The sequence below is a fragment of the Anastrepha ludens genome, chromosome 6, assembly GCF_028408465.1.
Source record: "Anastrepha ludens isolate Willacy chromosome 6, idAnaLude1.1, whole genome shotgun sequence".
Taxonomy (NCBI): Eukaryota; Metazoa; Arthropoda; class Insecta; order Diptera; family Tephritidae; genus Anastrepha; species Anastrepha ludens.
In genome coordinates, this window is record NC_071502.1 from 107577380 (window position 1) to 107589809 (window position 12430).

Below are 12430 nucleotides of genomic sequence, written 5' to 3' on the forward strand. Positions count from 1 at the left end.
GCCGAATTGGATTGGTGCAACAATCAGTTATATAATGCTGATGAGTCGGGGTTATTCTGGGGACTTTTTCCAGAGAAAACGTACGCGTCAAGTTTGGAGAAGAGAGCCTCAGGGGTAAAGTCCGAGAAGCAGCGAATCACGTTTTTATGCTGTTCAAACGCCACTGGATCCCACAAGCTTACACTTTTGGTAATTGGAAAGGCGACGAATCCACGCTGCTTTAAAGACTTTCAGTGTCCCACCGACTATAAGAGCTCGAAATCCGCCTGGATGACGTCAGCTATTTTCATGAGTCATTTGTTCCACAGGTGAATATTCCTCATAAGTTTTGTCCGATTTTTAAGGTTAACTGGTTGTTTTCTGAGATTACATCGTTTTTAAAGGAGAAAGCCTTATCAATTAAAGCTCTCCTCCTAATCGAGAACGCTCCTTCTCACCCAAATGAAGCTGAAGTGACAACGGAGAAGGGGAAATTTCTGCATTGTTTATGCCACCAAATGTTACTCCCCTCATTCAACCGATGGATCAGAATGCAATAAAAATCACTAAGTTGCATTACAAAAACAGCCTTCTGGCTTCAATAGCAGCGACAAAGTCTGATTTGCTCTAGTCGTTGGAAAAAATTAACTTAAAAACAGCTATAAATCTTTTGGATGCGGTTGGTTTCGTGTTGGTGAAGCAACATTAGCTAAGCGCTGGAACAGTAATTTAAATTTTGCGGTAAACAATGATGATCCCGAAGATAATGTTCCCTTGGTAGTTTTAAAAGAAAAACGGGAAGCTGAACTTCGCACCTTGATGAGCAACACCGTCGATCTCCTTAGTAGTTTAAATCATGAGGTTCGTTGGTGTTCGCCGATATGCTCAACGATATGTATGTGGGTTATTGAAAAAACTTTTTTTTAATTTTTTATTATTATTTCAGATTGAATTCACGTTACCAGCCATTCATGAATGGAACGAGGATATCGAGGAGGGCAATGCCGATGACGATCATCAAGAAGAGTACGAATCCGATGATGACAGCGTATCAGAGCAACTGGAGAAAATTAACCCGACTGAAGCAGTTGAAATTTTCAACAAGGCCTTTATATGGGCTGGTCATGAAGACGTCAATCAAAATGATATGGGTGTGCTAAAACGGTTAAGGCAGAAAACTGTGCTTGAAGTTTTAGAAAAACAGAAGATACAAAAAAAGATGACTAATTTTTTTTAAATAAAACCATCGTATGACTTAATTCTCAATTAATATGTAACGAAAACAAGAATAAAATGTGAATTTAAATGTGAAAAAATATATTTACTCAGTCTTTTTGGGCATTCCAAAACGTGGACACTTTTGTTAACGTGAACTGCCTTGGTTTGAATTAGTTCACGTTATCGAGCGTGCGCTGTATTGACTTTTGAAATATTGATTTTGAATTTAATGTAATCCTAAAATATTATAATGTAAAAAAGAAATATTATAATTTTTTAAAGAATTTCGAGTTTTGAAAATTCTAAAGCATTTTTTATTTTTATTTATTTATTTTCACATTATTGTCGCCGATATAATCAACCCTTTTGACAAAAGTATCTTCCTTCCGCACATCTCTCTGATCTCTGCCCCTTTCTCGCTTACAAAAAACGCGTTGAAAAACATGGATTGGTACATAATAACTACATACTTTTACATTATTTATATTGGCATTTAGAAAGCGTACAAAAATACCTGGCTTCTTCAAGCCCTTTTCATTTCAGCAGTCGCCATTACATCAAATTCAATAATTAAAATTTGAATTGAAAACTTAATGCTAAACAAGTTTTAAATCTACTCAACAATAACTCGTTTAATCGGCCGCCGTTTCATTTAGATCAGCAGTCGCCAATTCGCCACTCTCTACTTCTTGCGCGTGCCTGCTCTGCCACCAATCGATCGTGTAGGCGCGCAGACTCGACAAAGCCATGATGGCGTCTACACCTTCGCCAGCCTCGTGCAATTCCCGACAATAATCCTCAAGTGCAGCCGCGCCAGCGCCACCGAACGCCTTGATGCCCTCGATGTTTTGAATCAGCGTCGGATAGTGTTTGCCGGCACACTCAATCAAGTTCGCGAGCTGCGCTTCCGACATAGCGCGGTGCTGTCCGCATGAAGTCTTTTGGAGGATATTCATCAGACGCGCAAAGTTATGCGGCGAAATGCGCGCAGACAAGTGCGGCAGCAGGCGCAATACGAGCTGATGGAGTTCTAGTGTAATGTGCGCGAAGTTATGGAACTCGCTGGCAAATGATTTGACTGAATACCACAGGTTGCTGAGCGTGCTGATTAGGCCCTCAATGATGTCAAATTGGTAGAACTCTACGGTGCTCATGACCGAGTTGAGCCAGGGCAGCAAGCCGACATGCTCGATCATTACTTTCGAGGAGGCGGGTATTTTGGCGCAAGTCGAGAAGACGGAGAGTATGAGCAAATTCATATCCAGCGTAGACATGGCGCTGCCATAGAAGCCCTGCAGCACTTTGAAGGTGTTGGTGGTGACGAGCAAAAAGAGATCCGAGCCGGATTTGATGCCATTGCGTATGACCTCCACAATGAATTGGCGGAAGGCTTGATGTTCGATTTCGGGCGAGTAGAAGAGCACATTGAACTCGGGCACACATTGGAAATTAAAGGTGCTCTTCAACCGCAAATACATGGTGAGCTGTTTGTACAGCAAATGCGTGGGATCGGCGGTTAAATTGAAGGTTTTAGCCACGAATAGACCAGAAATGAATGGCACGCGCGGAGTGCCGCTGTTCTTCTTATGTTTCACCCACGAATCGCGCAGCTCACTAAGACCTGCCTGTATGTTGTCGTATGCCTGCAACCAGAGCGGACGCTCGAAAAATTTGTTCGCCTCGAAGTGCGCGCGATAACGCAGCTGCACGCAACCGGCTGCCAAACGCATATCGCGATCCTGCGATGACAGCGCCGCAAAGACCAAAGCTAACAGCCCATTTTGTACGGGACGCGCAGGGTGCGAGTACGCTTCGGGCGCAAAGCACATATTCATCAGTGGCACGAAGAAAGCAGGATCATAGCATTGCGTGTAGACGCGCGCGCGCACGGGAAACAAACGTAATTCAGCCTCCTCGAATTGCGTACAGCCACGCTCAATACGTCGCTCCAACTCATTGCTGCCAAACTCGAATGCTTTCATTGTCGGGTCGCAGAACTCGACAGTGGGCAGCTGTTGCGCGCTATTCAATTTGCGCCATATAGGGAAATTATCGATTGTGTAATCGCACAATTGGCGGTCGATGAGCGACATCACTTGGGCGATTGAGGTCTCCTGTTGCGTCAGTTTGGCGCGTTCCTCATCGGCGGCGCGCAGCGCATAGAATGCTATTGCGCTTTCACCCCAAATGAAGGGGCGATATTGTTCCAAGCCGCACTCATGAACTTCGTACAGTTGCAGCAACGCCAGAGCGTAGCGGTCAGCATCGGACAGTTTCGCTTGATATGCGCCCAGTATAACGGGTATTTGCGCATCGCTAAGCGCTGCGGGATTCTTCAACGCAAGCGTATAGAGTAGGTGGAGCACTTGCGTTTTCACTTGGGTTTCGCGTGGCGACAAAACGATGTCAAAGAATTTGGAATGCGTGCAAATCATGTCGAAAAGTTGCGCAGGCTCTGCCAGCGGCGGTTCAGCGTGCGTATCGGCCGAGTAGTCAACGTAGAGCTGCTGGCAAAGGTAGCCGAGCAGTTTTAGCAATAACGCATTTGTAGCATCCAATTGCTGTGGCGCGGCATCATCGCCCGTGACGTGTTGCATGCCCAGCTTGAGGCAAAATTTGCAGAAATTGATCCATTGCTGATTTTGCAAAAGCTTCGAGAAGTCGGGCGTGATCATGGCTCCTTCAGCCATGGCAGCGTCCTCCTGTTGCATATCCTCATTTTCTACATCAGCGCTTGCTGCGGTGGCATGTCTCTTCTTCTTCTCAGCGCCTTTCTTTGCCGCTACAACAGGCACAGAGGCGCACTTTGTGTGTGCGTGCTGCCACCAATCGTACAGCAGGAACCCGGTGAACTCCAACTTCTCTGCATCCAACTGCTGCTTTCTGAGTTCTATGCTGAGCAGTTGTATGAGAACGCTGACGAAATTCACAAATATGGAAGCGCGCTGCTGGTCGTTACTCAGCGCATCTCCCGCTGCGCCATAAGCTTTCTTGTAAATCGCGTGTATCAGGCGGAGCTGATACACCTCGAAGCCATCAAACTTGAACGACTTATTGCAGAAATCCACACACTCCGAACGCGGCATGCAGCGCTCAATCAAAGCAATGGAGGTGCCCGCGTGCTCCTTGTAGATAACACCCGCTTTCTGCGGCTTCTCAATGGTCTTCATGAAGCCACTCTTAAATGACTGATAGATATTCTGCAAGAGCGCCGGATCGAGTGTGCATTGCTTGTGGAACGCAATATCCAGTAGCGGGTAAACGAGTTCCTTCTTATTCATATTATCCGGCAACAACTGCACGAATACAGCGTCCAAGCGCTCATCACGTTTGAGCAGCAGGCCAGCTAACTTAATTGTGGGTTTGGCGAGGCGGCGTTCCGCGAAGAAAGCGCCGAAAAACTTGGCGCCCAGCTGCGGTATATACTGATGCGCGACGCACAGGAAATCATGCAGCGCTTCCTCCAGCTGTTCAAAGCCCATCTCGGTGCCAAAGCGCTTAACAAAGTTCACGTACAGCTTTTTGAACTTTCGCACAAAATTATCGCATTGCACTGCCTGTCGCAGCGCAGCCAAACGTTGCAGCACGCACACTAACAACTCATAGTAGATGCTTTTCTGCAGCGTATCCGCCAACACGAAATCGTCACACTTCAGTTGTGTAACGAGCGAGTCTAACACCTCAATGCATTCACTGGCGCGCAATTGTAGTGCGCGCACCAAGCGCACCGCATCTGTCAACTGTTCGCTGGCCGCCTTTGTCTCATCCACAGTCTGCATGGAGATGGCGATCGCCTTCACCACCTTGAGGCGGCAGTTCAATGCATGCGTTTCGTAAAAAGTGTGCGCGTTGCTGCGCTCCGTGAGCAGGCGCAAGAAGTGCAGGTAGCTCAGCTGCGATTCGCTGTGCGCGCTAAAGAGCGCAGTGGTTTGTATGCGCGTTAAACGCAAATTGAAAATATATTTAAACAAGTCATTTAGGAAATTACCATCCAGCCCATCCTTTGTTGTGACCGCTTGCTCATCCCCCACCAGCGCACTCACTAATTCAAGACAATCGCCCAGGAAATTGGCCGCTGCCTCGGCTTGCTTGCGTGTCAAGCGCTGTTTCTCCACCAGTTGCGCCACCACGAAGAGCACCTGCTGCACGTATATCATCACTAGACGCTCGCTTTTCAGCTCGGCGCTGAGTGCAACTGCTTCGCCGCCCAACGTTACCTCGAGAGGCTGCTCCTCAGCTCTGGATTTAGCGAATATTTTCGCAAGTTTTGCATCACCCTGTACTAACGCATCATGCAGCCGCCCTAAGGTGTGTAATTCCGCAGGCATTTTGGCGCTTGAGAGCGGCAGTTCTTTATCGCTGGCAGGCAGCCAACTGCGCATATATTTTTCAAATGTCTTGAATTGTTGCTTGTATAGTTGGACCACTTGCTCCGGATTTGGGTAGTAGTGGTAGAGCAGCAGGCAGACAGTTTCTAGGTATTTATTCAGCGGTGCGCTGATTTCCACGCCCTTGAAAATGAGCGGCATGAGCTTGCTAATAGAAATACTTTCCACGTACGCCTGCACAGATAGGCCGTTTTCGATGTTCTCAAAGAGTTTTTGCAGATTTTGTTCGTTCAGTATGGACTCGGTTGTTTTAGGCATCTCCACGTCTACTTTGGTGACCTGGCGATAAGAAATAGGGAAAAATTGAATGTTAATGATGAGCTCAATAAACTTAAAAGGAACTCAATAAACTTAAAAGAAACTAAATAAACTTGAAAGAAAAACCCACCTGCAGCGATGCGATGAAAACCTGCGTCACAACATCCACAGTTTGTGCATCGAAGAACCTCAGCGCTTCCAGCCACAAATCCACTTCCCAAACGCCAGAATCAAACAGCCCAGTATTCAAGAAAATCTTTCGCAGTAATGCGCCGGACTCGACGCGCACTTCTCCACTCCCATACACAAAAGCTTTGATGAATGACCTCAAAACACTGCTGAATAGCTTCTCATTTGGTTCCAGCGCTTTCGGCAACAACAATAGTATAGTTTTTATTGCCTTCAACTCCAATTTTATATTGATTGCATCGGCGCCAATAGCGGAAGTTTCTTCACCAGCGTATAATGGACGCAACAGCTCCAAATAATCCAGAATAGTATTGGTTTTGTTTACGAACGAGCGATGTTCCTTGCAAATAACCAAAACCAAATCCAATGACACATCCAAATGCTCCAATACATTGACTTCCGCGGTACCCTGATCTTTTATGGACATATACAACGAGAAGAGTATCTCCTCGACTGTTGGAAAATTCACCAAAATATGATTCAATATTTCCAAACGGAATCGACGCAAAGAATTTGCATTTCCACGCGCTTCCTCACGTTTCGCTATGGCCGTGATATAGGCAGAATATTGCCAGAACATAGTATACAATAGACGGTTTGTGGCCAATCGAAATCGGAAGTCTTTATGTCGTAAAAATTTGGCACCTGTCACTAGCGCGAGCGTCTCGATGGGCAAGCACACATCCTTGATGAAGTAAGTGCAATCGGTGAGTGTAATTTTATCCAATGCAGCGCTTAGTAGTTGTGGTTGCACAGTAGATATGATTTTAGCTAGAAAATTACAACCAGAAACCCAATCGCGCGTGGGTGTGCGCATGGGATTTATAACACCGGCAAAGTGGCGTACAGTATGGCGCGCAAGTTCAGGACAGGCGGTAAGAATGCGTATAATCAGTTCGGTTTTACGTTCATCGCACCATGGCTTATAGAGTTGGCCGACAAGTTTGCCTGAGGTAAAAATATATGGTTAACAATAATTTCACAAAAACAAACAAACCTCTTCACTTACCCTGTAAGGCATTGTGTTTCTCTTTGTAATGTGTAACCGCATCAAAACAGATACCATATTTTCGCGAGGTCAGTAGCAACAGCATAAATTCATGTACAACCTTTACGACTGCAGCGCGCTCCTCTGCATTCACCAACGCCTCTATTTGCTCCATCCGCAGCTGTGTCTGTGCACCGTTTTTACCCGAATTTTTGGCCGCATACACTTTCGGCCCGAACCAATCGTAGAGGCGCAGGAAATGCCTGCAGCATTCCGCATCGAAGACATGTATCTTTTTAGTCTTCGAAATCTCGGCGCACTCCAGCACATACTTGCGCAACGTGCTCACCACCACGGACACGGTAACATGATCATCGTACTGCAATCCCGAAGCGAGCGCACGTATCAGTGCGCCACGATCCAGTATGTTGCGTATGAGCAGTGTATTGCCATCCACCAAATAGGCGAGTACGAAGTGTATGAAACACTTGCGCACCGTATCCGTTTCGCGCAACTCTAAATGTGAATGCGAAAGCATGTTTTCAATAGTCTTTACATTGGAAAGTATGTCGTAAGAGGCGAGTAGTTGACGCCCCAATTGCGGATCTACGCACACTATGGTGGTGAGTAGTTTGAGTGCGATGCGTCGGTGTTGCAATTGCGCCGATTTAAGTAACTGATCGACTACGTTGCCGTGGGATTTGAGAAAGTAGCGTGCAGCATACACTGCAGACTCCATGTGTTCCTTTTGGTTGGAGACAATCTCCATTAACACCAGTTGCAGCGCCTGGCAAAGGTAACCGATGTGTAGAACATTGGATTTGTCGACACGTTCCAGCGCTTCGGCTAATTCTAGCGGTTTGCCACGCTTCTCAATGTATTTAGCTACCCATTTGGGCTGTGTGTGGACCATGTGTAGAAAGTGGCGGAGTTCTGAAAAAGCAAAATTTCCACATTCAGCCGCTAATTTATTAAGTATAAAGCTAATTTAAGCAACCTGTTATGAAGTTATCGCTGCGCAACTTTGTGCGAAAATGTAGCATTTTAAAATCTTTAGAAAACTTTAGCTCCTTCTCTTCGTAGCCGGAGTCGTGTTCCTGCATTGTATTTTCCTGATTGGTGCCTTGCCAATCACTTGCTTCTTCCCGCTCTTCATTCACATCATTAGAATCGCCTTCTGCAGCACTTCCTTCTCCATTTTCCGCTTGAGCCTGTTGCTCTTCATCCGTGGGCTGCTGGTTCTTATTATTTTTATGTTTTTTACTGTCCTTGGCTTGTTTTATCTTCTTGGCCAATTTCTTCGGCACCTCCTCTTCACCCTCATCTTGAGCCTCTCCGCCATCTGGCTGTGTACTTTGGTGCTTACGTTTCCTTTTATTCTTTGCTTCCATGGCCATTCTCTGCAAGTTTATAATTGCGATATATTTTACTTTATTTATTACTAACGTTACAAGAAATTTACAGTTTTTTAATTTTTCTCGGGGTAGATTAAACGCATGCAGCCAACTTCGCACGTGTATTATATTTTGCCCAGTTTTGACGTTTGCTATTGGTTCTTTGTTTTTCTTACAATTTTTAAATTTTTCTGCATACGGTAGGCGGCAGCTGATTTTGGCAGCAACTGGCGTCATTTAGAGACTCGACATTCACAAGCATTAACCCTTAGTGCAGCGGCAACCGAAAAAAATATTTAAACTTAACAACAAATTTCGTTCAAAAAATTTCACTATAATACTTCGAAAATTTAGGTCTACTGTTGTTGTTGTTTTAGCAACATAAACATTCCCCATACATGTACGGGTGGTTCTGATAATGTAGAACTGGCTTTTCGTCAGAATGATTTAGCCCTAGTCATACATTTTGCTGGTTCTAATTATATTTATAATGAACTATTGCATCCTCACTGGTCTTGTTTATATTATTCTTTTGATCATGATTGGTATGATTGCTGAAGTGCTGAGTTTTTAAGGCAACATTCGAAGGTTTTATCGACAATTAGCGCAAATTGTCTGCAAAATCCAATGAATGCAAGAATAACCTGGTATCGCAAAATATTCAAATGGAGAAAGGTATTTTGGAAGAACTGCGTATGAAGTACATCACGGGATCGAGAGTTTATACGAGCAGTACAAAACCAAATGTATTCGGTATAAAACTTTGAACAACCTAAGTCCCGCCGATCAAAATTACGCTAACCCTGTACGAAATTAAAGAAAAAAAATTGGTTGAAAATAAATGGAAAAGGCAAAAACAGGCATATCTTTGGACTTATCTCTTTGATTTCCTAGTCTACGTTACGCTGAAAGGCATTGACATTGAAAAACCAAAATCTATATATCTGAAATTTGAATATGTTCAATCATCTAAAACATTGACACCTTCTAATGACGATGAAAGCAGTAACGATGAAAACGATAACGAAAATACCGATTATAAATTCAAAATCATTCAAAAAAATTGTCTAGCCTTAAGGCATAAAGTAAAATAAGTTCCATTTTTTTTTCAATTATTATGGACTAATAGCAGGCAAAATCATTTTCAATGGTGACGTCGATTGCCAAGGCGAATTGAGTATTGGCGTCTTCCCAAAACAGTTACTTTATTTCTCGCGATTCGGATAAGTTTGACGTCACATCCCTTCGCAATACAAAGCAAACGAACAAAATAAACAAAAGGAAGAGAAAATACATGTTTGCGAAAATTCAGTGAATGGCCTTTTAATATTGTGATTTATGAGATCTCCGGAATCTTCTCTGAAAAGACGTTTTGCGGTGGCCACTATACCTCTGAACTGAATTCTCTGAAATTTTAAAAACCATGGCCCCTATTACGAGTTGCATTCGATCTTCGATATTCGTTCGTTGTCGAAGATCGAAAGTCGAATGTCAATTTGGTATTATGAGCGGTGCATGCCTGTCGAAATTTTCGTTGTATACCGAATTTAGAGTCGAATGCAATTTTGCTTTCGATTGTGTAGCGTGTAACTTGTTAAAATGTAAGTTGTTTGCGATTATTTATTGTTTTATAGTAACCAAATAATAAATATATACTAATTTTGTTAATATTATGCAGGAATATGTTAATATATGTTAATATTTTGGGAGGAATTTACAACGGAGCTGAATTGCTTGGGACCACCAGTTAGAACGGCAGCAAAATGGATTAAGGTTAATAATGTTTTTTTTTGTGATGTTTATAGAAATACATTTTTATTTTCCCTTGGCAGGTATGGGCTGAAATACGTAGAGGAACTGAAATACATATTTTTTTCGAAAGACGAATAATTGAATAAAGAAAATGTGTAACAAAAATAAAACAGAAACTGTGGCGTAAAGGTTTCTATTTAATACTTTTTAGATTTTTCTATAATATTCCAGAATTTCATTTCTTATGTTTTCTGCTTCTCCGTTATTTGACTCCCCTTCAATATCTTCAGCATCATCGTACACAGTGGGTTGAGCAAGTCCTAGCATACCTTCATTACCAATACTCAATTGGTACGATCCCTGAGCACAAAATCACAGAACTGTGGCTAGCTTTAAAATATTTGGAATGGATTTGGCTCGGGTGCACTGCTGCAACTGGTTTTCTGTACTGGACAGTAGGTTCATAAACGCCTCTTTACATAATATAAAGTTCTTTAAAAATCTGTAAGGAAATTTCTGTAATATTAAGTACGTCAACACATTTTGAAAATTCTAAACTTACTCAGTGGAAGCCATTTCTAGGGGGTTGGATGCGCCCCTCAACTGTTTTCTACTTCTAGCTAGTTCCACTAATCTTTCATCGTCCGATGAATCGTAGAATCACGACCCCGTTGTACTCATTTTCACAAAAAATACTTTTTTAAACTTTTAAAAATGTTGTTAGCAAAGAATTTCAACACAATCGGTTGTTCTTTTATTTTGATTTGCTGTATCAGCTGAGAAAAATTATCTATTGTAAATGCGTCGAGCGATCGAAATTCACAATAGTCCTATTCTTCAACGAATGAGCACCATAATACCAAATGAAAATTCGTTCGATCAGCTCTTTCGACTACAGTCGAAGATCGAATGTTGCTCATAATAGGGGCCCATATTTCGTATTGCATGCCTGTAAATAGAACCACAGGCAACTTATAGAAATAGAACCACAGGCAACTTTGTTAATACAACTTCTGGGACCAATCAATTTTTATATACAAACCAAGTGTTTATAATTAATTTATTTGCTGTTTATAACTAAGGAACCAATGGCACTTGAATTTAATGAATTATTAAATTATAATATAGCACTCATCTGATTTCGTTCGTCTGCTACTCAACTATGTAAAAAAAAATAGTTAATTTCTCTTCAATTCATATTCAAACATTAACAATTTTTAATACAATAACTTATGACTATAACAGTATAAAATTGATTAATCTAAGAGTTGTTTAAATGAAGTCCACACCTCATTGCCTTATTCATTAAACTAAGTCCATTCGTATTATTATCCGCCCGTCAAACCTGCCATGTAAATATTTAGGACGTCTGGATTTGCATGCACAAATTTTCTTCGCTTGGGTATAGGCTGTATATTTGGTAGTCGTGTGCCATTCAATGCATTCGGACTAGGCACATAGTCCTCATCATCACCATCTGTGTCGTCATCGGCCACCACATGTCTACGTTTTCGAGCAGCTGCAGCTGCAGCTGCCGCACTAGTAGAAGGGCCTTCATCAAGTGTTGATTGCGAGGTATTTTGTTGTTCTTCACTGCTTCCTGCTGTTGGTGTCGTTGTTGCACTCTTGCTCGCCGCATGAACTGCTCGCCTTTGTCGACTAGTATAAGTTTCATCTGCATCTGTAACTGATGAGGACAATTCTAAGGATCTTTGAGTTCTCTTTAATTCGTCTGCTCGCTTGAGTTTCTCTAAATAAATATTCCTTAGCTCCTCTGCACATTTTTTGCACACTGGTTCTTCAGCGCGGAAATCAATGCGTCGTTTGCGCACAAATTCTATGAGTCTTGGATCCTTAATGGTGGTGCTCGGTTGTCGCAATTTGTGATTATCATGAGCCACCGCACACTTGATTCCACGTATTCTCACCATTTGTGATCAGGTATTTAGTGCAAGTAAAATACATTAAAATGTAGGTAATTTCAAAATATAACTTTGACTGCCATTCATTAGAGACGGGCGAAAGTTATATCGATAGGTAAACAACAGAAAGCAGTGTTGCCAATTAATGTTTTTTTTTAATTCAATAGATTCTTTGTTGTAGGTATTGTTGGGAAATGAACATAAAGTTAAAGTTAATATAAAAAATGACTTTTGAGAGTAATTTTCGAATTGTTATACTTTTTATAATTTCAATAGTAATTTCAACCTCAATTTCTATTTATTTTACAACGCGCTTAGTTTGAGTTAACAAACAAAATCCTT

General features: G+C 42.4%; 2 protein-coding genes across 2 annotated transcripts; both read right to left on the minus strand.

The window, feature by feature from the left end:
* Nucleotides 1–1275: 1275 nt before the first annotated feature.
* LOC128865983 (nucleolar pre-ribosomal-associated protein 1) lies at nt 1276–8592 on the minus strand. Its single transcript, XM_054106432.1, has 5 exons — nt 8483–8592; nt 8018–8420; nt 7042–7953; nt 5974–6980; nt 1276–5864 (listed from the first exon to the last, which is right to left on the minus strand). Exons 2-5 carry the CDS (start codon nt 8415–8417, stop codon nt 1830–1832), a joined length of 6354 nt encoding a protein of 2117 aa, XP_053962407.1. The 5' UTR covers nt 8418–8420; nt 8483–8592; the 3' UTR covers nt 1276–1829.
* A 2597-nt stretch (nt 8593–11189) lies between these two features.
* LOC128866567 (uncharacterized) lies at nt 11190–12200 on the minus strand. The gene has a single exon (XM_054107404.1). It carries the CDS (start codon nt 12095–12097, stop codon nt 11495–11497), a length of 603 nt encoding a protein of 200 aa, XP_053963379.1. The 5' UTR covers nt 12098–12200; the 3' UTR covers nt 11190–11494.
* Nucleotides 12201–12430: the final 230 nt, after the last annotated feature.